Genomic DNA, 22,340 nt, shown 5'->3' with positions numbered 1-22,340 from the left:
GTCACGTTGCCTGTGCTGCTGCCCGTCGGGTGCCTGGGACAGCGGCAGCTCTCCCTAACTGCTGTGGGGGCTTCACACAGCACAGGGCACGCATACACCATGCCGCACCGCCCACCTGCTGTTGGCAGTCCCCCCGCACGGTGGGATGTGCAGCACACCTGGCCTGAGCCGGCCTTGTCATCACACCACCAGAGCATGTCATTTTCTTTGGAGTGATGGTGAGTGGCTAGACAGAAAAACAGGGTGCAAGAGGTCACCTCTGCTTGGTTCACTCCCTAAACACTGCAGTGGCCAGGGCCGGGCTGCCGTCAGAGCTGGAAGCAGGGAGCTCGCTTCCGGTGTTCCCTTCCAGATCAGGCCTGGAGTCAGGGGCCCGGGCTGGGAGTCTCAGTGAGGCCCTTGAGCTGATGTCTTAACTGCTATCTTAACTACTAGGCTGTTGCCTGGATCCCGCGATGTGTTTTTAAATTTTGGGTCCCATATGTTCACAGCTAGCATATAAAAATAGAATTTAATTTTTGCATGCTACTCTTACATTTTACAACTTAATTGTAAGAGGGCTTTAAAAAAAAGTTGATTTTTATTGTAAAGAGGAAAGACAAAGATCTTCCATCCACTGATTCACTCCCCAATTGGCTGCAACAGCTGGAGCTGAGCCAATCTGAAGCCAGGTGCCAGGAGCTTCTAGGTCTCCCACGCAGGGGCAGCGGCCCAAGGACTTGAGCCATCATCACCACTTTTCCATACCACAAGCAGGGAACTGCAAAGGAAGTGAAACAGCTAGGATCAAACCAGTACCCATTTGGGATGCCAGTGATGGCAGGTGGCGGATTGGCCTGTGGAGCCACCGCTCTCTTCCCTGGTTACACAATTACTTGTGTGTGTGTTTTTATTTTGGTAACCTCTCCAGAGTCCAGCTCCTTCCGTAGTCGGTGCTGGAATGTGGGAAGGCTCCAGCTACGAGCATACTCTCGCCCTCTGCAGTAATTCAGAATCGAACCTGGGAGTCTTGGTTTCTTTTGTATTGCATGTCCCAGTAGTCTTCACTGCAGACATCATCCAGAGACAGTCTGACGTTTCCTGGCCGTGGTCTACAAGCCAGGGACGTTGCAGGATGGATTTTAGTCTAAATGGACAGTCAACTGAGGGGCGTCCTGTTAGGACATGTTAGAACGCATAGCTGAACTGCTCTCTAGGGCAAACTACCCTTTTCTTTTTATAAAAATTTTTTTGAAAGGCAGATTTACAGAGAGAAGGAGGGACAGAAAGATTTTCCATCCTTCTTCTGTTTCACTCCCTAAGCAGCTGCAACGGCTAGAGCAGGAACTTCTGGGTTTTCCACGTGAGTGCAGGGTCCCAAGATTTTGGGCCGTCCTATACTGCTTTCTCAGGCCACAGGCAAGGAACTGGATGGGAACTGGAACCACTGAGACTTGAACTGGTGCTGATATGAGATGCCAGTGTTGTAGGCGGAGGATTAGCTTGCTATACCATGCCACCAGTCCCAGAAGCTGATCTTACAGACGAGGAAGCCAAGGCGAGGAGAAACAGAACGGCAGAGTGGTCTGCCTATTGCTGTCTGTTTTCTTGTAAGGATTAAAGTGGAGGGAACGTGACTGGGGCAGCCTGTGTGGGCCTGGGGCTGTTCTGACTTCTGGGCAGGTCAGATGACCCACAGTGTGAGGGGCTCCATTTTCATCTGCCCAGTGGGAGCCTTATGCAGGAGCTCAGCCCAAACCAGCGTCTCCCAAACGTTACTCAACAGAAACAGTAGTTCCAGGGGCGGGGTGGATACCAAGCACTGGGGCAGGAACCCTTGTTGCCCCACAAGGAAGACAAAGATGGGTCTACTCTGGCTGGGCAGTACCTGCAAGACAGCCTCACAGCAGTGCTGGTTCAAGTCCCGGCTGCTCCACTTCCCATCCAGCTCCCTGCGAATGCACTTGGGAAAGCAGTGGAGGGCGGCCCACGTGCGTGGGTCCCTGCACTCATGTGGGAGACCCAGGTGAAGCTCCTGGCTTTGAGCTGAGCCTGCCTGGCTGTTGCAGCCATTTGGGGAAATGAATCAGTAGATCTAACTTTGTCTTTCACATAAATCTGTATTTAAAAAGTTTAAAAAGGTCGACGGGGCAGTGGGGGGAGGGCAGTCCCTTATCCCCAGGGGATGCTGAGGACAGCACTGGGAGCTGCCGGGTGCTGTGATGGCGCAGGCTGTCCGGGAACAAGGCTGGGGTCACCTCCCTGAAGTTCTCTGAGGGCAGGAAGACACTTAATGGGTATAGAACAAAGAAGTTGTCCACACCAAAGTGGGGCTGAGGAGTCAAATGCAGGATGTGTCGGTTTCAGAGAACCAGCTGGCTTTAGGCGGGCCTGTGCCCTCCCACACATAGGCTCCTCTGGGCCTCGGATGTGCACTGTAGCCCCGTTGCTCACTGCAGAGGGGACCCCTGGCCCTGCACTGTCCCTAGCATGTGCAGAACCTGGAGGCGGGACCTGTGAGAACAGACTGAGGCGAGGGGCTCAGGGGACAGCTGGACTAGGTAGGGGAACGTGGGGCAGTTGCCAGAGCCCACTGGCCTGCCATGACAATGCAGCAAGGCCCCGATCCCCACTGATGTGACCCAGCCTCATCCTCCAGGTCTAGTCTGACTCTGGGGCCGTGAGCTGGACGCACCTCTGACTCCCCACTACAGCCATGTAGAATGGAGTGACACCTTCTCATGCAGGGTGGACTCTTCCCTCGAAGGTTGCAGAGCACACACAAGCCCCAGCATTCACCTATGCTCCCAGTGTACAGCCCAGAGCCACTGTCATGTGGCCCCACAAGGGGACGTGGGCATGGCGCTGGTGTGGTGTGCAGCCTGGAGGAGCAATGGACAAATGGGAAGGGGGTCTGCACTGATGAAGGTGCCAATGGTCACCACCACATCCCGTGCGTCTGCACACAGAGAGAAAACCAACACATCTCCGGATATTCTGTTGGCAGACTCTGCATGAGATGTTGGTCCAGCTATCCAGGGGCCTTCCAAGGCAGGAGGCCAAGCCCCCTGGTTCACTGCCCCAGGAAACACTCCTTCTGGCACTTGGCAGCTCCCACGGTTGCCTCCAGGGGGCGCACTTCCGCAGCCTTCCACCCAGCTTCTGGAATCGGAGCAAAGATGGTCTAACCCCGCTTGGCCATGGCCTGCCAGGTGACAGAGCAAATTAATGCCCCCCCCCCCGACTTGACCGGGGGTAGCCACAGGTGTTGATGCCCTGTTCTCCTCCCGGTCGACCCCATCCAGGAAGGGTCACTGTAAGCCAGTCACCTGCTACGCAGCACTGCTGACAGCTGACAGGCCAGGCTACATGGGGCTGGGCCCTACCAGGAATGTGGTTACAGAGGCCCGCCTTGGGGTTCCACGTTGCACGCCCGGGTGGTCAGCATGCCAGCACTGCCAGCCCAGGTTCCCTCTCCCATGGCAGAGCTGTTATGAGGACATATGAAGCAACGCAGATGGAAGGTGCGTGGGCTGGGTTCCTGGCTGCAGCAGGCCTGAGCCCTGAGCATCCAGCCTGTTGGGGAGCAAAACCAGGCCAGTGGGCTCTCCCCTGGGCCGGAGACCACTGGGTCCCCCAGCCTCCTCCCTGGGGGGCCTTGGACAAGGTCAGGCCCTGCCTGGAAAGCTCCACATGCCTCCTGGGCAGGTGCTCCGGAGGGTTCTAGCCCACTTGGGCAGCAAGTTTCCATGGACCGACCATGGTGATCCTGGGGCTTATTCTAGACCCTTCTGGCTCAGTGGACAGGTATGTTCCAGACCACAGCCTTAAAGTAAGCAGATGCCTCAGGGTCACTGGCACACACATGCTTTATGGGAAAAAAGAGCCCGGGGCCAGTCCACAGCCCCACCCAGACATGGGCCTGCAGGTCACTCAGCCTGCAGCTGAGAGGCCACGTACGTAATCCCCAGCCAGGGGCAGCAAGGCCCAGTTGTTGGTACGCAAGGCCACAGGTACTCCGTCTGACTGCGGCGCCTCCAGCCGCAGCAACAGGCATGAGTCTGGGGGCAGACGGATGGCCACGCAGAAGCTGCTGGGGGGCTGGGCCACCACCACGAAGGGCTCCAGGTGCCGGGACACCACAGTGTCCAGTCCCTGCAGCCCCAGGGCACACCACACACGGCTCTCGGCGCCCTTGGGCAGGCAGGCATCCCAGAGCTCCTCGAAGAAGGCCCGCTCAGACCCCACTGGGGGCTGGGGAAAAGGCAGGAAGAGGTCCGCAAAGGTCACAGGCAGGGGTGGCAGGTGGGCGTGGCACGTGAGGCCACTGGGTGTGGTGTACATGGCACGGACGTCCAGCTGTGCGGGGGCCGGCCGCTTGGGCTGCAGGGGCAGGAACAGCAGGCTGGTGGGGTGGCTGGGGCGCACACAGGGCACATGGACCACCTTCAGGGGTCCGTAGAGCTGCCCCTCCACACGGAAGCGCAGCTCCAAAGAATACACGGGTTGCAGCGCCTCTACCTGCAGCCTCAGCACTGGGAGCTGCCCCTGTGTCACCCGCGGCCCCACGCTCAGTCGCACGGGAGCTGCAGCCTCCTGAACCATCAAGGTGGCAGCGAAGCCCTGATTCTCAGCCACCAGGGAAGAAGTAGCCGCCGCCGCCGCTGCCGCTGCCGGTGTGGCAAGAGAAGGGCCCAGGGCTGCCCCCAGCTTGGGTCCCGCCAGGTGGGAGAGGAGGATGTAGTAGAGGCGGGCGTGGTCGCGCCCATCAGGGTCATCCAGCTGCCTGGCTAGTGCCTGCAGCAAGTCGGCCAGGCCACCACCCCCGCCCGTGCCTAGCAGAGCCCGGCAGACCCTCAGCAGGGCCTGCTGCAGGTGCCAGTCTGGGCAGTTGGCAGCTGCAGCCCAGAGGAAACGCAGGGTAGCATCCTGGGAGTCCCTATCCACCACTTTTGCCAACATCTGCAGGTGCCAGCCGAGCGCTGCATCTCTGCCGGGTGCCGATACCACTTCCTGCTGCAGCGCCACCTTCAGGGGCTCCCCCAGCTCCCGGCCCACCTGGTCCAGGAGGTCCACAAAGTGGGGTGCAAGCACAGGCCGGGCTCGATACAGCTGGGCCAGACCATGGACCAAGGGCGTCAGTATGGCGGGCTGCCCAGCCAGGCAGCAGGCAGCCACATATGACGCCTGGAAGCAGAGTGTGGCTGTGGCCCTGGGGCCACCCTCCAGGGCTGCCCTCCGCTGCAGGCCAGCCAGCAGCTCTTGCAGGTAGCATCGAAGGCTCTGTGCCTGGCCCCCCTCTTCCTCCTCGTCCTGGTCTTCTGCACACAGCAAACACAGCAGGTGCAGGCGGGCCAGGAGGGCCATGGGTTCATGCAGTGGGCTGGGGAGCAGACCGCGGCACAGCCGGGGTCCCAGCAGTAGCGGGGCCGCCTCCTCACCCTCGGGACCCAGCGGCCAATTTTCAGGAAAGTTCAGGAGGCACTGCAGGTAGAAGAGGTGGGTGGGCAAGGGCAGGGCTGGGTGCTGGGCGGCCAGGGTGAGGCGGCGGAGCAGCAGGGCCTCATCCTGGGCCGTGAACAGGGCCTCACCAAAGGCCGCCTTGAGCGCCAGGACTGCATGCAGCAGAACGGGTGGCGCTGCGCCCAGGAGCCGCGCCAGCTGAGGCTTGAAGAGCGCCGGCAGCTGTCCCCGCAGGCCTCGCAGGGCCCAGCCCAGCAGCCACAGCAGCTGGGCCTGGGCCACAGGAGAGAGCAGGTAGGACGTGTCCAGGAGTTGTGCCACAGCAGCCCTCAGCTCCCGGGACTCCTCAGGCCTGAGCTCCAGGCCCTGCGCACCCTCCGCGGCCACTGGGGGCCAATTGGGCACATGGCGCTGCAGGGCGAAGTCACTGTTTTCAACTGGCGTCCAGTTCCAGGGACAGCTACCCGCAGCAGCAGCCGCTGCCGGAGCGGTGAGCAGGCCCTGCAGGCCGGCCCAAGTTCCAGCTTGCGGCGGCAGCGCCAGGACATGGCGCAGAGCAAGGGCCAGCAGCAGGCTGAGCGGCTGGATGGGGCCCTCTCGGCCCAGCAGGCCCCGCAGCAGCCCCAGCGAGTCCCGCAGCAGCCCTGGCCGGCAGCTCTCCAGCTCACGCAGGCACTCGCACGCCGTGGCCTGCAAGGAACGCTGTTCCAAGGCCGGGCAGAAGCTTCCGCCCAGGTCGCAGCCGGAGGCCAGGCTGAGCAACAGGGGCAGCAGCCGGAGTGAGGCCCCTGAGGCCGGGCCCAGCGCACCTCCTGCCGCCAGGGCTGTAGTGGCCGCCAGGAGCAGAGGCCTCCGCAGGGCCAAGGGCCGAGGCGGAAGGAGCATCAGCGTGTCCAACAGGGAGGTGGCGGCCGCCTCGGCCGTCTGGGCGTCGGGCCACAGCTGGGCTGAGTACTCCAAGCTGAGGGACAGCAAGGACAGCTGAGGGGGGAAGCGCAGAGGAGAAATGAGAAACACGGAAACACGGGGAAGCATGAGGCCTAGGCCTGGGGGGCAGGGACGCACTGGAAGCCTACCTTGGTCTGCTCGCTCAGCTTGTCATTCCTCAGGTCGTTCAGCAGGTCGCGTCCCAAATCCTCGCCCTGAGGACCTGCCATATAGGCAGAGGGGCTGGCCCGGAAGGCCGCCAGGCGCTGGGCCCAGGCGTCCCGACTCAGGGGCCGCATGTCGTCCCCCCACACACCCCTCCACCGGTGAAGGGACCAGAGAGCGAGCGTCCAGGGCGCAGGCCGCCAGAGGGCGCGCGGGCCTCGCGGCCACCGCAGCCCGCGAGAGCGGCTCCAGCGGCCCAGGCACCCCAAGATGACACCCTTAGGCTCACGAGCAGGGGAGCTGGGAGGTGCGTGAGGCCGGAGCGGGCTGCTAGGGCAGAGGCCCTGCCGCGAACACGGGCAGCCGCGGTAACGGGCCGCCGGCTGCGTCTCGCTCCTGGGCCTGGCGGCCGCTTCCGGGCGCACGGGCGGACGCAGGGCGGGGCGGCGCGCGGGGGCGGCCGAGAGCGGCCGGGGCGGGGCGGGGCGTAACGGGGCCGCCGCCTGCCCGGGCCGGCAGGTGCCGACTCGCTGGTTTCGCTGGGGCTGAGTAACTGTCCCGCCGCGCAGGGCCCCCCTTCCCCGAAACCGCCGCGGGCCGGGGCAGGAACGCAGGAGAAGGGTGGGCCTGGGCGCCCGGGGTTTTCCGCCACGCGGAGGCCGCACGAGCCAGGGGCCCGCGCGGCGCGCACCTCCCGCTTCGGGAGCAGTGCTGCACCCGCACTCCCTCCGCGAGTGGCGTTTGGGGTGCAGATCCTCGGGCCTCTGGGACCGTCATGATGGGGGGGCGTGTGAGGGGCGACCGAGGCTCGAGGCCCGAGGGCCGCGCTGGACCGGTTGGACGGGCGCCGCAGGGCTTGGCGTGGCTTCCCTGACGCCAACCCGGCCCCCACCCGCCCGGCTTGGGGGTGAGGAGCCGGCGCCGGGGTCGCGGCGTGGCGCAAGCTGCTGACCTTTGCCCGAAGCTCCGCGGGAGTCACGGGGTGGGGGTATTGGAAGTCCTGCTCGTGGGAGGCACGCGCGGGAAAGTGGCCAGAAACCTGTAAACAGCGGGATGCGGACAGGGCGCATGGGTTGGCACCGTGTCGCCGGCAGGGACCGGGAACCAGAGGGCCAGCAGGGGAGTGGCCTGGGGACACCCCCTCTCCCCAGCACATGCCGGGAACCGGAGCTGGGCCCCCGGGGTGCACGGAGCCCAGGCTTGCAGGTGCCCCGTGACCGCCTGCCCGTTTCCAGGGCACAGAGCCGTGGTACTGCTGACTGCCCCGACAGACGCCTGTGGCTCTAATTAGCCGCTTTGAAGATGAAACAAGCCCGAGCCACTGCCGCCACCGTGCCAGCCGCTTCTCTCTTCTCGCCCCATCTTGCCACCGCCCCCACCGGGAGCTGGGGTGGGCAGGTAGAGCTGGGCTCGCAGGGCTGGAAACGGCCACCCGGAGCGACAGGTCCAGCCAGAAGGCCCGGTCTGGGCTCCTCTGGGTCCCGGATAGGCTCTGCTCTGCCGCCGTCGCCGCTGACTCAGAGGCGGCAGCTCCAAACCACTTCCCTCTAGGTACCTCAGTTTCCCCATCCATAAAATGGGGCTGATGATGCCCCAGGAGGCTCCGGGGCTGGGTGGACTGACTAATTAAACCTAAGATGAAAGAGGCCGGTATGAGAGCAGCGCTGGGGCAGGCATGCTGCCTGGAGCAGGAGGCCACCGGCTTCCAGCAGGCACCTGCTCTTAGGGATCCGAGAGGATGCCCAGATAGCTGGTCACTCCATGACAGAGGAGTGGCACCCATCCTGCTGCTGCACACGGCCAGGGTCTGCTCCCCTCGTGACCAGGCTGGGAGCTTCATGCCCCCCCTACCGCAGCCCAGCCCCATCTCTGTGCTCCCCCATGCAGCCCAGACGGGGCACACAGCTAGGGGAGTATCCCTCCAGGTGGCAAGTCTGGCTCCCCATCCACCCACAGTTAGCCTGTCTTCAAGGCACGGGAGTGGGAACGCAGAGGAAGGAGTAGGCAGGTCTGTGGGGTGTGTGCAGAATGCCATAAAACAGAATGACAGCTTTGGCACCTTGGCAGTGGCCAGAACACTGCAGACCAGGGCCCTTCCTCTATTGGTGAATTTTAAGCTTTTTGAATCACATCTTTTAAAGGCGCTGGAAAATGGTGTTGGAAACAGGGCCCCTCATCGGTAGGACTTCTACTCTGGACTCAATGAGGCTACCACAGGGCTGACCCCGGTGAAAGTACAGGGGCATGCAGGGGTCACTCCCAAGACCCGTGGCCAAGGTGGCCACTGACCACACAGCCCGGTCTCATCTGAGAGTAGGCCTGGCCTGTGCAGGGGACAGAGGGACAGAGGGACCAGCGGGAAGGCCTGGCTTGGGGAGGGTGGTCAGCAAGGACAAGGCACTGAATGTCCATCTGTAGGCATGGCTGGGAGCTGTGATTGGACCTTTATTCTGTTTTTCCAGGGTATGTATGTGTGTGAATTTTCACTTGTTTATTTGAGAATTTCAGAGCTCCTGTCCACTGACTCAGTTCACACATTCTGGATCCAACCTGGGAGCCAAGGACTCCATATGTGGGTGGCAGGGTCCCCAGGGCTTGAGCCATGGTCCCTGTGGCCTTGCAGGGTACACCTTGGCAGGAGACTGCAATGCAGATCCTGAGCCAGGAGACAGAGGGGAGGTGGATACTCAGGGGTGACACTGTGGGAACTGGGAGCCTGCGGGAAAGCCTGGAGGGGTACCCCCTCCGGCGGGCTGGCCCTAAGGATCCCCTCCAGCAGCAGCGGCATGCCCACTCTAGCTGCCCCAGCCTGTGGCAGTGCCTCCTCTGACCCCTGTGAGTCACTGTCCCCCACTGCTCTGGACGCCACAGGGTTTGGGGGAGCATGGCCAGGAGGAGCAAATCAAAGTGCTGGTTCGTTCTCCCCCCAACACCATGTGTGTGTCTGCTGCTCACTTCCAGGCCTTCCCCCAACACACACACACACACACACACACACACAGGCACCTTCCAGAGACCCTCCTGGGGCACAGAACTGGGGGAGGGGCTCAAGCCTTCTGCCTCCATACAAGTCCTGCCCTCACTCCTGGACAGGCAGGGAGGGGCCCAACACCACCCCCACCTCCAGCTGTAGGTTCTCCACCGTGCCAGTTGCTCACCCATGTGAGTCCCGACTGCTCCACTTCCCATTAGGTTCCCTGCGAATGTGCCTGGGAAAGCACCAGATGGGTCTCCAAGTGCCTGGGAGACCCGGAAGAAATGCCTGCTTTGAGCTGGTCCAACAATGGTCATTGCTGCCACTTGGGGAGTACACAGGTGGGTGGAAAATCTCACTCTCACTTTTTATATTTTTATTGAAAAGGCAGATTGACAGAGAAAAGGATACTGAGATGTTTTCATTCACTGGTTCACTCTCCCAAATGGCCGCAGCGGCCAGAGCTGAACTAATCTGAAGCCAGGATCCGGGAGCTTCCTTTGGGTCTCCCACGTGGATACAGGGTCCCAAGGCTTTGGGCCGTCCTCGACTGCTTTCCCAGGCCACAGGCAGGGAGCTGGATGGGACATGAAGTAGCAGGGACACACACTGGTGCCTATATGGGATGCCAGTACTTGAAGGTGGAGAATTAGCCACTTAAGCCATCATGCCAGCCCCAAATAAATATTTTAATTAACTTTTAAAAAAAATTTATTTTTTATTTGAAAGTCAGATATACAGAGAGGAGGAGAGACAGAGAGGAAGATCTTCCATCTGCTGGTTCATTCCCCAGTGACTGCAACAGCCGGAGCTGAGCCAAAGGAAGGAGTCAGGAGCTTCCTCTGGGTCTCCCATGTGGATACAGGGTCCCAAAGCTTTGGGCCATCCTCGACTACTTTCCCAGGCCACAAGCAGGGAGCTGGATGGGAAGTGGGGCCGCCGGGATTAGAACAGGTGTCCATATGGGATCTTAGTGCATGCAAGGCAAGGACTTTAGCCACTAGGCTACAGCATTGGGCCCATTAAAATTTTTTTACCATTAAATTTTTTAAAAAAGATTTATTTTATTTTATTACAAAGTCAGATATACAGAGAGGAGGAGAGACAGAGAGGAAGATCTTCTGTCCGATGATTCACTCCCCAAGTGACCGCAACGGCCGGTGCTACGCCGATCAAAGCTGGGAACCAGGAACCTCCTCCGGGTCTCCCACGCGGGTGCAGGGTCCCAGAGCTTTGGGCCGTCCTCGACTACTTTCCCAGGCCACAAGCAGGGAGCTGGATGAGAAGTGGAGCAGCCGGGATTAGAACCGGCGCCCATATGGGATCCCGGGGCGTTCAAGGCGAGGACTTTAGCCGCTAGGCCACACCATCGGGCCCTCCCATTAAAATTTTTTAAAACAAAATCTTGCAGTAACATTTGGAACTCTCTAGGTTTCACATGCAAGTTAGTTTTTCCAGCTTCTCTCGGAAAATGGGAATATGAGGCAGAAAGACAGGGCTTCCAGTGGCTTGCTCACTGCCCCAGTGCCCACAGGGCCCAGGGCCAGGCCGGGCTTCCCACATGGCGTGCTGGAACCTCAGCTACTGAGACATCTGTCTCCTGTGTTAGCAGGAAGCTGCAGGCCGGTACGGAACCAGACAGGCAAGCCAGTACTCCGGTGTGGGGTGTGGGCATCTGGCCCAGGCCCACCCCAGGGCTCCCGCCGCGGCTGCTTTTATTTCCTCATCTCCGGTCTCTACCAGCAGCACACAGTGGCCAGTGGGTCCCGAGAGCCGCGATCACAGGTGGGCAGCAATCCCCTGGTGCATGTGAGGATGCATGAGTGTGGCTGTGAACAGCAGGGACCCACCAGCCCGCCCGGGGCCTGGCTGCAGACCCTCTGGCCTGATGGAGGTGTTGGGGGGCCAGGCTCATGTGTCCACCCCTGCCCTGCCCCGCACCCTCTGGGCCTCCTGGACCCGCTAATTTGCATTCCTCCCCACCTCCTGCCCCCACCGTGCCATCCACGTAGTTTCCAGTAAGCACTGGCTGCATACTAGCCAGTCAGCTAACTTCAGCCCACAGCGCATGCCCAGAAGCCACCTGTCTCCTGGACCGACAGTGTGTGTCGCTGCCGAGGGGTTGACTACCAGGGCTTAAGTGCCCAGCAAGTACTCCCTGAAGGTCAGGGACAGTGTCCTGCCCCAGAGCAAGGGGTTCCACCAGGCAAAGCCTTGGGAAGCACAGGAGGGGCTGGGGGCTAGCAAAGGTGGGATTCCCAGGTAACAGATAAGGAGGGGCCTTTGGAAACAGGCTTTGGAGTGAGGAGGAAGATGAGGAGCAGGAGGTGGCCCAGAGGTCCCCAGAGTGCATACCCTCCCCACAGGCTGGAGGGAGGGGAAGGGGCCCCACAGCACAAAACAATTTCCACCTGCAGCCCAGCCCGGAAGTCCACCAGCAGCCGGCCTCTCCTCTCCTGACTTTTGAACTGTGTGAATTCATTTATCAGCCTCATTTCCTCCCAATCTGTTCCTTGTTCCAGCTAACATGTCCTACACCCTGAGAAGGACGCCCGCGGCCTGGCGGGGGGAGGGAGGTTCTTCAGTACTATGTTGGGGAGGGTGTGAGCAGAAGACACTTACTGCCCCCGACAGATCAGCCAGGAAGGGATGCCAACGTGGCACAATGCTGGCCACCCAGCACCCCAGGGAGACCCAGCAGAGCCTGAGACTTGCCGGTGGAGGGAGGTTCAAGACGGACTCTCAGCTCAGGGGCAATGGTGGCGGGGGCAGGGGCGGGAAGGAGTTGAGTGTGGGAGACCCCAGGACCAAGATGGAAAGGTTTTTCCATACCCCCTTGGGCTCAGCTTGGCCAGCTTGGATGCCCACCGTCCAGCCACTAACTCTTCACCTGACACAGGGTGGGCTCCCCACGCCAGTGCTCTTGCTATGACCCTGGCCCTCCTGGTCTCCATGCCCACAGCCCTGCGTGCCTTCCCACACGAAACCATCGCCCTGCAACAAGTACCCAGACTGACCCACCCGTGGCTCAACCCGCCTTTGGTGATCCCTTCCCGAGGCGCTGGGTGCAGACCCGGTTCCACCAGGGAGGGCTGCCCGATTCGCCCGTTCCCGCCCCCTCCGCCCAGGACCCCGCCAGGCGCCCCCCGGGCGCGCCAGGGTCGGGCAGGGCCCAGCCGAGCAAGTTTAGCATTTCATCACCCTCGGAGCGTGCGAGCGCGGAGCAAATAACGTTGCCCCGTCCCCGCCCTCTGTGTTGCCCGCTCCCTCCGAAACTCCCGTTTGCAGACGCCAGCATGCCCCGCGGGAGGCGGCGGGCGGGCGGGCGGGCGCCGGGCCCGCAGCGCAGCCGGTGCAGGGGGCAGGCTGCCCGGCGCCCGCCCCCGCCCGGTCGCCCCGCCCGGGGCTGCGAGGCCACCTCACCCGCAGCGGAATGGAAACCGGTTCGACAGGTAACAAATAGGTGGGTTGTCACCGTTATTTCCCAACGCATGCGCTGTCGCTCCCCGGGCCACTCCAAGCTAATTAGATCAGATCACACACACACGCACACACATACACACGCACACACACACCCCGCCCCAGCCACCAACACACACCGCCGCGAGCTAATAAAGCGTGAACCCGTCCGGCCGGCTCGCACTTGAAGACTTCCCCAGCGGCCGCAGGGACGCAGCCCAGCCGGGAGACGCTCACCTGCCGTTCCTCCGCTGGCCCGGCGCACCTGGCCCCCAGAGAGCCCCGCTTGGCTCAGGGAGGACCGAGCCGGGGCGGCTGCGCGCGCCGTCAGGCCCGGCTTTCCGCGGGACGTGCGGGCGCCTCGGCGGCAACTCCTTCCTCGCACTTGTGCCCTACCCTCCCTCCCGCCTCGGGCCCACTCCGGCGAAGGTTGAGGCGCCTTCCCCGCTACCTCTACACCTAGCCCCGGCTCTCTCGTGACGGAAGCGGACCGCCCCGGGCAAGGAAGGTTCGAAAATGCCCCGCGCATTCTTGGTGAAGAAGCCGTGCGTCTCCACGTGCAAGCGGAACTGGAGTGAACTCCCCGACGAAGAGCGCGGCGAGATCTACGTGCCAGGTGCGCGGCGCGGGCGCGCTGGGGGGCTGGGAAGCTGCGACCCCCCAACTCCCGGCACTGTTGGGGGAGGACCCTCGGACACCCGGGGCTCCGGGCGGGGACGGCGCCGGCTCTTCGGCCTCGTGGGGTGCCCGCGGGCTGCCACCCCGCCGCCCTGGAAAGCAACGGGCTGTGTCACCTGCCCGGGCGACCCTGGGCTCTGGCGTCGTAAATCCAGAAAGGCAGGACTTTGATGAGACGGGAAGGGGGCACTGGAGCGGTGCCACCTCGAGGGGCAGGGAACGAGCTGGAGTCTGTGTACACCCTTCTCTCACTCCACCCCCCGCCGCTCCGTCACAGCGCTGGTGGCCGGCTCGGGAAGGGTCCCCTTGCGCCCCGAGTGTCTCTGAAGTTACAGGCGTGCGGTACCCGGGATAGAGTGCGGTACCCGCTTCAGCCTCGCAGAGACCTGGGTTGAGTGGCAGGATCTCACACCCTGGCCCTGCAGGGGCGAGGGGGTGGGGTCGGGGGGAGGGAGTTGGGGGGGGGGAACAGCCCCGGGAAACTGGTGCGTCCGGTTTATTTTTGGAAGACGCCTCTCCAGCGTCCGCGTCCACTCGGAATGAGTAACGCGGGTTGTCCCTTCCTCCAGTGACATCCTTCTCGGGGGACCACCCCCCTCCCAAGACACTTGTGCGCCTTCTGGCCTCCTCGCCCCCAAACGGATCTGCGTGGGTGCTGGAGAGGCCCCGCTTCCATCTCAACTCCCCCTCCCTGGGCCTGGGGTAGGGGGTGGAGCGGGGGCTGCACCCGGCCCGCTGCCTCCAGGGAGGGGGCAGCAGTTGTAATTAACCAACTGACTTTGACCCTTGATCTACAGGCGCCCTGGCACCGCCCGGCCTCCTCCTCGGAGGAGGGTTGGGAAGTGAGCGTTTGGGGGGTGAGGGAACTCCAGAGCCAGTCTCTGCCTCAGTGCCCCTCCTGGAGTGAGGTGTGGGACACAGCAGGTGGCATCGCCGACACTGCAGCGCTGGGGCGTGGGGCGTGGAGGTCCCAGCTTAGCCTCATCCCAAGGGGCCAGGCTCTACTCCTGTGGCCTAAAAAACAGGGCAATATGCCTGGCATCCTCTAGGGAAACTGAGGCACGGGCGACCCCTACCCCCGCAGTGGCCTCCTCAGGGGAGTGTGTTAGGGTATGGGGTCAGACTCTTGCTCTGCCAACTTCCCTGGCCAGCTGGCTGGTTCTAGGGACCCCTCCCCCACGTGGCAGTGACAGGGAGCCCCTTCCTCCTCCTCCCACCCCCAGCTCTGCACTGGCCTTGCTGCTCAGCCGCTCCCTGGGATCTGATAACCTGCTCTGTGTTAAAGGTGACTGCGCGGGCTGTTACTTCTAGTTTGATTTCCCATCCCAATCAGTAACAGATCATGTGTTGGCTTTCACAAAGGACAAAGAAATTCCGCTTTCTCAAATCATTGACTTACCCAGTCCCAGTGACCCCTCCTCCTCCTGCCACCCTCTCTGGTGGGAGTGGGGGAGGAGAGGAGGCCTGCGTCCCAGGGACTGTCCCGTCGTCATGGGTGGTCCCTGCCTGTCCCTGCCGCTGCTGTCCAGGTGAGGGAACATGGGATCAGGATGGTCCCAGGTGCAAGGCCAGGAGCATAAGGTGGCGGGGGCATCCCTCCTGCCTTCTACGGTGAGGATTTGCCTACATCCCCGGCCAGGAGAGTGTCCCATGAGGCCACTAACAGAACTCACCTTGGCTGTGAAGCCTGTGGGGTCTGTGGGAGAGTTACCCCGTTTCGGGGAGGGTCAGCGGGAATGTCCTGGGTGCACGCAGACTGCATGCCCCGGTGCCTGTCCCACGCTGGGCCATTCCATCCCCAGCCAGCCATGACCCAGGAGCTGGCTGGGCACGTTTCAGCTTCCCCTCCCAGCTAGGCACTGGCCCTGCTTCCTGCCCTCACCTACCCCATGGTGACTGGGGGGTGGGAGGCCTGACCTGCGTGTGGGAGCTCTGAGACTTGGAGACCACTTGCCTGGGGATTGCATTGTCTAGGAGTGCTGGGCTCTTCTGTCAGGGTGGCCCTGGAACCTTCCTCCCTAGGCCAGATCCTAAAGCTTCCCCTCTCAAAGCAGAAAGGGGAGCCCCTGAGGCTGAGGGGTGCAGTGGGGGGAGGAAAGGGTCTGGGGTGAGGGGGATATGACCAGGCCCAAGGTTGTTTCTCCCAGAGAAGGAAGTGAGGCTACAACTTGAAGAGTAGCCTAGGAACCTGTTGCTTAGAGGTGCTACAGAGAACAGGTCCAGCTGAGGAGCACTTGAGGGTGGCCCTTGGGCCCCCAGCCCCCCTTCCAGGTGTGGCGTGGCCAACTCTGCCCGCTCCTTCCTCTATGGGGGACCCAGGGTGGTGGGCATGGAGGAGGGGTGGGCTTCCTCTAAGGGCTGGGCTCTCTGTGCTGTGTGACAACGCTGCTGCCGGCCAGCCTGGGGCCCAGGGAGTGTGTACCTGCATGGGCCGAGGTCAGCCATGCACTGACCACTGTGGCAATTCCTGGCAAGTGTCCCGTACTCTCCAGGAGCCAGCCTAGGAACGGGGACAGTTACTATGGCTGAAAATCCAAGAGCATCTTGGCTCCAGGCAGTTGCCTTGCGGAGACTCTTGCCTGTCCTTTGGGGCGCTGTTGCCTGCCCTCTGCCCCAGGTCCCAAAACAACCTACGGCCTGTTCATCTTAGAGAGCTGTGCAGGGAGGTGGCTGGCCCAGAAGTCCTCTGCAGCCCTTAGGCCACCGGAGAAGGGAGCCCAGCCCTCCTCCCCCCTGCCTTTCCTGATAAGGAAGCAACTTCAGTTTTGCTGACACACTGTCCCCCAACCCCTGCCTCCATGGTCAGCCCCCACGAGGTCAGCTGGGACAGGCCTCATGGTCCATACTGGCCTGGAGCCTGGGAGGCAGAGGAACCGCGCCACGTCCAGTACTGGGGCCCACGGCTTTCCATTTGAGAGAGGAGGGAGTGGGGAGGCAGACTGGGATGGAAGCCACCCTGGATGTGTCCACCATGCCATACTCCAGACCCTGGAGCCCAGCAGCCTACTCCAAGTGGGGACAATGTAGGCCACCAGGAGGGGCACACAGGTGTCCCTGAGGGAGGAGGCCCGGCTGGCACGCCATTGCCACACTCCACAGGCAGCTGTGGGCGCGTGCCCGCGATGAGTAGCCACTGTGGCCTCTGCTTTGCAGGAAACATCTAATTAAGGGACCTCGAGCGGCCCAGCAGGGCCCAACCAGTTCTGCTTCCTGCCTCCCACCATGCCACTCAGCACAGCGGCCCTTGCCCTCTCCCTTTGCTCGCGCAGCGTAGGGGCACCTCCCAGGGGTGGCAGGGCAACAGGTTTGGCTAGGTGGGTGTGATGAGGTAAACGTCCCCACCCAGCAGCCTCCTCTGCCCCCTTGCTCAGGGACAGCAGCCTGGAGCCAGGCTGGGCAGGCTCCCTCTGGCCCCAGCTCCAGCCTCTCCAGGTGTGTCGGGGGGTGCAGGGGGTACCGGAGCAGCGGGCACGCTGGCTCAGCTCCCAGCCATCCGTGCGCCCATGGGCACCTGCCGTCGCTGCCCTGTCCCAGGTTCTTCCCAGCCATGGTCTCCCAGTGACTCCCAGTCACTATCGCCTGTCCCCAACCCCAGGTCCTGGGTGTGTCAGCAGTGTCCCCTGTCAGAAAGCCCAGCTGGCTGAATGTCTGCCACCCCGCCCGAGCACCAAGGCGTGAGCGAGGTGCTGTGCCAGCTCAGGGGCCAGGCTGGGGCCAGGCGTTGGTGATTCAACACCCAGAATGAAGTGGCTCATGCCACGGGCCCCCGGACACACGGACGCCAGTGCCAGCCCAACGGGTTCTGCTCCTAGCAGAACTTTGTTGTGTTTTGAGGGGGCGAGAGTTGGGGCCTCTCCCGAAACTGGGCGCTTTCCTACTCAGCTTCCCTCCCCCCATTATTGCGTTCCTCTTTGGGCCTCGCCCCAACACCCCCGGCAGCCCTCCCCAACACACCCTGGCCTGGCCCCAGAGCCGCCTCAGGGTCCCCCTCCCACCTGTCTACCCCCATCTGTTCCAGGCCTCCCACTTCCCCTCTCACGCCAAGGGAGGTGTTGTCAGCCCTGAGTTCCACCATTGGCTTTGACCTTGGCTCCGCTGAATCCTGTCCCGTTTTCTTTGTCCCAGCCTCTCCAGCCCCGTTTAGCATAGGGAGCGGCCTTTGGAGGAGGAGGAGGTGGCTGTCAGTATCGTGCTGTCTGGCCCTGGTCCATGAAGCCCGGGGAGCGGTCCTGCCCCGTGGGGGAGGGTTGCGTCAGCGCTGGGCAGGCCGCCCGGAGACTGTTAGGCCTCATCCACCTGCTGCTGCTGCTGCCTGACCTCCTGCCTGTGCCACCCTCCTGGCCCACCTGTTGGCAGAGCGGAGCGTCCAGAGCCAGGGAGGACAGCAGGCGGGGGGGTGGGGTGGGGGAAAGGCAGGGGCTAGGACCACCGCACCCCCTCAGCCAGCAGCTGACTCTGCCTGGAGGGACCCAGACACCCCAGGACCCTGCTGAGCCTCAAGGAGCCCCGTCCCTGGGCGGGGCAGGGAATGCCCTTTGCCCTTCCAGCAGCGTGGCCTGGCCTGGAATCCAGAAGGACTGGCCCAGGTGGGGCAGGTGACAGTCCTCGCCAGGGCAGCTTGGGCCTCCCAGTTCCGCTAAGACACAGATTACTCAGTGGGCAGTGGCGCTTGGCTGGCGTCACCTGCCATTACCTTAATGGGGCAGGAGGGAGGAGCACGCGCGGTGGGTTGAAGGCAGCCCCACTTGACTGCATGCCTGCGGAGGGAGGACCTCGGGCTGGGGGAGCCTCCTGAAACCCCTCTGCACTCACACACACACCACACCCCATCCCTCCTTCCTGCCCCTCACCAGGCCGCTTTTCTCTCCTCAGTCAGCCTGGGCATCTGCCCACCACAGCCCTACCAGGAGCCGGAGCCGTCGATAGCCGAGCCCCCTTCCTGTCCTCTGGCTTTGGATATGAGCATGCGCAACTCCAGCTACAGCGTAGCTTCGGGGCCCTGCGTGGTGGCACAGCTGCCCTCCGAGGACTTGGGCCGCCTCACAGACGCCCAGAGCCGGGAACACAGCTTCCTGAGCACCAAGATGAAGGTAGGCAAACCCCAGGCTGCCCCCAGGACCAGGCACGCACAGAAGGGGATGCGGCATGTGTTGGTTGCAGACGGAGATCCACCTGCTTAGCAAGGGCATGGAGGGGCGGGGAAAGGGCTGGGCGTCCAGGATTGCTGCTGGGTTGAGTTTCTTGATGGAAAGTTCTGGGCTGGGCAGTGAGGAGTGGGCTTGGCTCAGCTCCATCTTGAACAGCCACCTCTCCCTGGAGGCACGTGGCTAGCAAACCCCTGGCCTCAATGACCCCAACGTGTAGGCTGGCTTCCAAGAAAGTTTCAGGCTACAGGTTGCAGGATGAGGGGGACAGTCCCTGGCAGAGTCAGCACCCCCGAGCTCTGGGGTCTGCAGGTGTCCAGCAGCAAGGAGGGGTCTCCTGGTGCAGAGAACACTGGTCCTTCCCCAGCCTTACATAGAGGCAGCACGTGTAGGCTGGGACAGGAGGGAAGATGTGCTGGGTGGCTGGCCGTGATGCTGGAGGCGCCCCTCCACCTCCTGCTCCCAGAGCCAGCCAGGGGACGGGGTCCTGATCCGCATGGGCTTCACTAGCACTGCCCCTGGCGACCTGATGTGCGATGGTCGCCAGGGGCAGGGGTGACCCCTGGAACGGGGACAGAGGCAGGACCCCAGGGACCAGGCATTGGGCTCTGGGATTCGATCTCTGCCTTTGTAGAAAGCTCAGATTTCTCATAATTAAACAAAATCATAGGGGTTTTTATTAGATGAGAGGGAGCGGGGAGGGGAGGGCTGCATCAGGCTGGGAGCCCACGGCTCAGCAGGGTGTCCTTCCCCGCCCAGGAGGGGCAGCCAGCGGCTCACACTGTTCTCCTCCACAGGTGACCCTGGGGGACAGTGCCAGCGGGGACCTCTTCACCTGCCACATCTGCCAGAAGGCCTTCACCTACCAGCGGATGCTGAACCGCCACATGAAGTGTCACAATGATGTCAAGAGACACCTGTGCACCTACTGTGGCAAGGGCTTCAACGACACCTTTGACCTCAAGCGGCACGTTCGGACACACACAGGTGAGCAACAGGTGGACCGGCCAGCCAGCTGCTGCAGCAGAAGAGGGCAGCCTAGACCTGCCTGGTGGGAGCCCCGGGAAGGGGTGGGGGAGGGAATCACTCTCCAGAGGTCCCCACCTACACCCCAGATCCTCTCTCAGGACTTTGGGCATGGGGACAGGCTGGTAAGGAAGACTCGGGCCATCCCTGGGCCTGACGCAGCCTCCTGTCCCCGCAGGGGTGCGGCCCTACAAGTGCAGCCTGTGCGACAAGGCCTTCACACAGCGCTGCTCGCTAGAGTCCCACCTCAAAAAGATCCACGGCGTGCAGCAGCAGTACGCCTACAAGGAGCGGCGTGCCAAGCTCTACGTGTGTGAGGAGTGCGGCTGCACGTCCGAGAGCCAGGAGGGCCACGTCCTGCACCTGCGGGAGCAGCACCCCGACAGCCCACTCCTGCGGAAGACCTCCAAGAAGGTGGCTGTGGCCCTGCAGAGCACTGTCACCTCGCTGCTGCAGGGTGGCCCCCGGCTCTGAGCCGCTGTCTACCCCCACGGGCAGATGCTGCCCGCGCACATGCACAGGGACCCAGCCCTCTGCACTTCCCCACAGATTTGTCTAGTGGGCTCTGGGCTGGGGCAGGTGTGCATGGGTCGGGGAGGCCGAGGCCACCTCCTGGGTGAAAGACACCTTCTGTTTTCCCTGGCAACATGATTTTGGGCAGGAGGGATCCTGTTTGCTTGCTTCTGAATCTTGGCAAAAAGGATCCCTAAACTATACAAAGAGGATCTCCCAAAGCATGCCAGGAGGACTCTGTAAGCCCCCCGAGAGAGGGGCTGCTGGTGCTCCCTGCCCGGCTGGGCTTGGACGCTCAGCGTCCAGGGTCTCTGCCTTCAAGCTGGAAGAAGCCATGTGTCTCAGTCAGCGTGTGTGTGCCTGCGCACACGTGTGCACGCAGGAGGCCTTTCCACAATTCACCTCATTTTTGCGACATCAACTGCAAGGTGCCAAGGCGGTTCTGGTTCTTTTTTTTGTTTGTTTTTGTAAGGACGTAAGTGTACAGATAGTAATATATTTTTGGTGCCAGTGGCGACTGTTTTTAAGAGAGGGATGGAGCTGGCTTTTCTTCATCCCCCCGCACTTCTATTTATCCTGACACACTTCACACCTCCTCTGTGCCTTGGCTCTGACAGGCCGCCACCCAGCCCTTTGCCGCTCACTCCTGTACCTCCAGGGAATACTGAGTCCCCATCCGGGGACGGAGCTTTGGGCCGGCCCTCTGCCAGCCACATCTCCAGGGAGCTGCTGTGTTCTGAAAGCGTCGTCTGTGAAGCCGGCTGACCCGGAAGCTCTGTTTGTGTTTACATGTCTGTATCCCTGGGTTCATTGTCATCTGAGGCAGCCATGAGGCTCTTTCGTCTTAATTTTATAACCACTCCACCCCACCCTGCCGCCCCCTCGGCTATTAAAGTCCGAGAACCAAGGCTTCCTGTGTCTGATCTTTTTGTCTTCCTGGCCGTGCCTTCCCCCGCCACAGGCTCCACCTAAAGCGTGGAGCCCCTGCCCCAGTAGCCTGGGACCCACTCGCATTCCATGCCATGCAAATTTGGCCGTCCACCCTTCCATTGGCAGTGACAACGTGGCCGGCACCCTGCCCAGCCATTTGGGATGACGTGGCCTGGCATGGTCAGAAATGCTCTCCTGAGACTCTCTGACCACCAAAGCAACCCCCATGGCAGGGACTACTGATCCCCCCACGCTTCTCCACACTATAAGTGTCCCAAAACATCACAACTCGCTGGTGGGGTTGCTGGGAAGCAGCTGCAAGCTGGGCCCAGGGGCTGCCCACACTGCCCACACATTAGCCAGGGGGGCCCTCCATTGGGCACTGCGAGGGTTCCCAGCCAGGCTACGTGGCCTTTCCCATCACAAGCCCCGCATCACAGGGGGGACCCTAATCCCTGAGTCCAAACTGAGTGTTCTTCCATCTCGCTCGGCCAGCTGGATGAGGAGATGAGTAGCAGGTGACAGGACAACTGGGCCTGGCTTATGGCGTTCTGTCCTGGGAGGAGTCAGCCTGGGGCAGGGGACCATGACTGGGTTCTGGGGTTCCTCATGAGGAGCGCCCCAACCCCTGCTGTATTTCCTAGAGCAACTGGCTGGGAAGCAGCACCTGGAGAGGCGGTGGAGCAATAGCTGTGGCCCACGTTCCCAATGGCAAACGGGCCCAGCCCGGAGTGCGGCTTTCAGGGTGCAGGGGCCATGTTAGGGTAGTGGGTCCAGTGTCCCCTCGGCCTCTGCTCCCTCCCATTCCTCAGATGAGCTCAGGTTAAGACTTCTATGGTGTTAGTAAGGGGCTCAATGGTCACATTTGCAGGACCCCAAAAGGTCTCCAGATTTGAGGGCCAGTACCCCAGTGCTAGGGGGCGAGTACCCTAGTGCTAGGGGGCACACAAAGGGCCAACTCATCCCATGGCCATGGACAATGACCTGGTCAGACTCCAAGCCCAGGGAACCCCAAAAGGAAACTTTCATTTGAAAGGAATAATGTTTTCATGGGAACCGTGCTGTAGTATAGCAGGATGAGC

The 22,340-nt window shown here is 62.0% G+C and overlaps 2 protein-coding genes across 2 annotated transcripts; one reads left to right on the top strand and one right to left on the bottom strand.

Annotated features, from left to right (window-relative positions):
• Window positions 1-3,742: 3,742 nt before the first annotated feature.
• On the bottom strand, window positions 3,743-6,765 carry AP5B1 (adaptor related protein complex 5 subunit beta 1). Its single transcript, XM_004596848.2, has 2 exons — window positions 6,519-6,765; window positions 3,743-6,423 (listed from the first exon to the last, which is right to left on the bottom strand). The coding sequence occupies exons 1-2, from the start codon at window positions 6,666-6,668 to the stop codon at window positions 3,913-3,915; spliced, it is 2,661 nt and encodes an 886-aa protein (XP_004596905.2). The 5' UTR covers window positions 6,669-6,765; the 3' UTR covers window positions 3,743-3,912.
• Window positions 6,766-13,339: 6,574 nt separating this feature from the next.
• On the top strand, window positions 13,340-20,598 carry OVOL1 (ovo like transcriptional repressor 1). The gene is made up of 4 exons (XM_004596667.2): window positions 13,340-13,583; window positions 18,518-18,735; window positions 19,587-19,776; window positions 19,994-20,598. Exons 1-4 carry the CDS (start codon window positions 13,484-13,486, stop codon window positions 20,287-20,289), a joined length of 804 nt encoding a protein of 267 aa, XP_004596724.1. The 5' UTR covers window positions 13,340-13,483; the 3' UTR covers window positions 20,290-20,598.
• The last annotated feature ends 1,742 nt before the right edge of the window (window positions 20,599-22,340 follow it).

This window comes from Ochotona princeps, chromosome 4 (genome assembly GCF_030435755.1).
Source record: "Ochotona princeps isolate mOchPri1 chromosome 4, mOchPri1.hap1, whole genome shotgun sequence".
Classification (NCBI taxonomy): domain Eukaryota; kingdom Metazoa; phylum Chordata; class Mammalia; order Lagomorpha; family Ochotonidae; genus Ochotona; species Ochotona princeps.
This window is presented reverse-complemented; position numbering and strand designations above follow the sequence as displayed.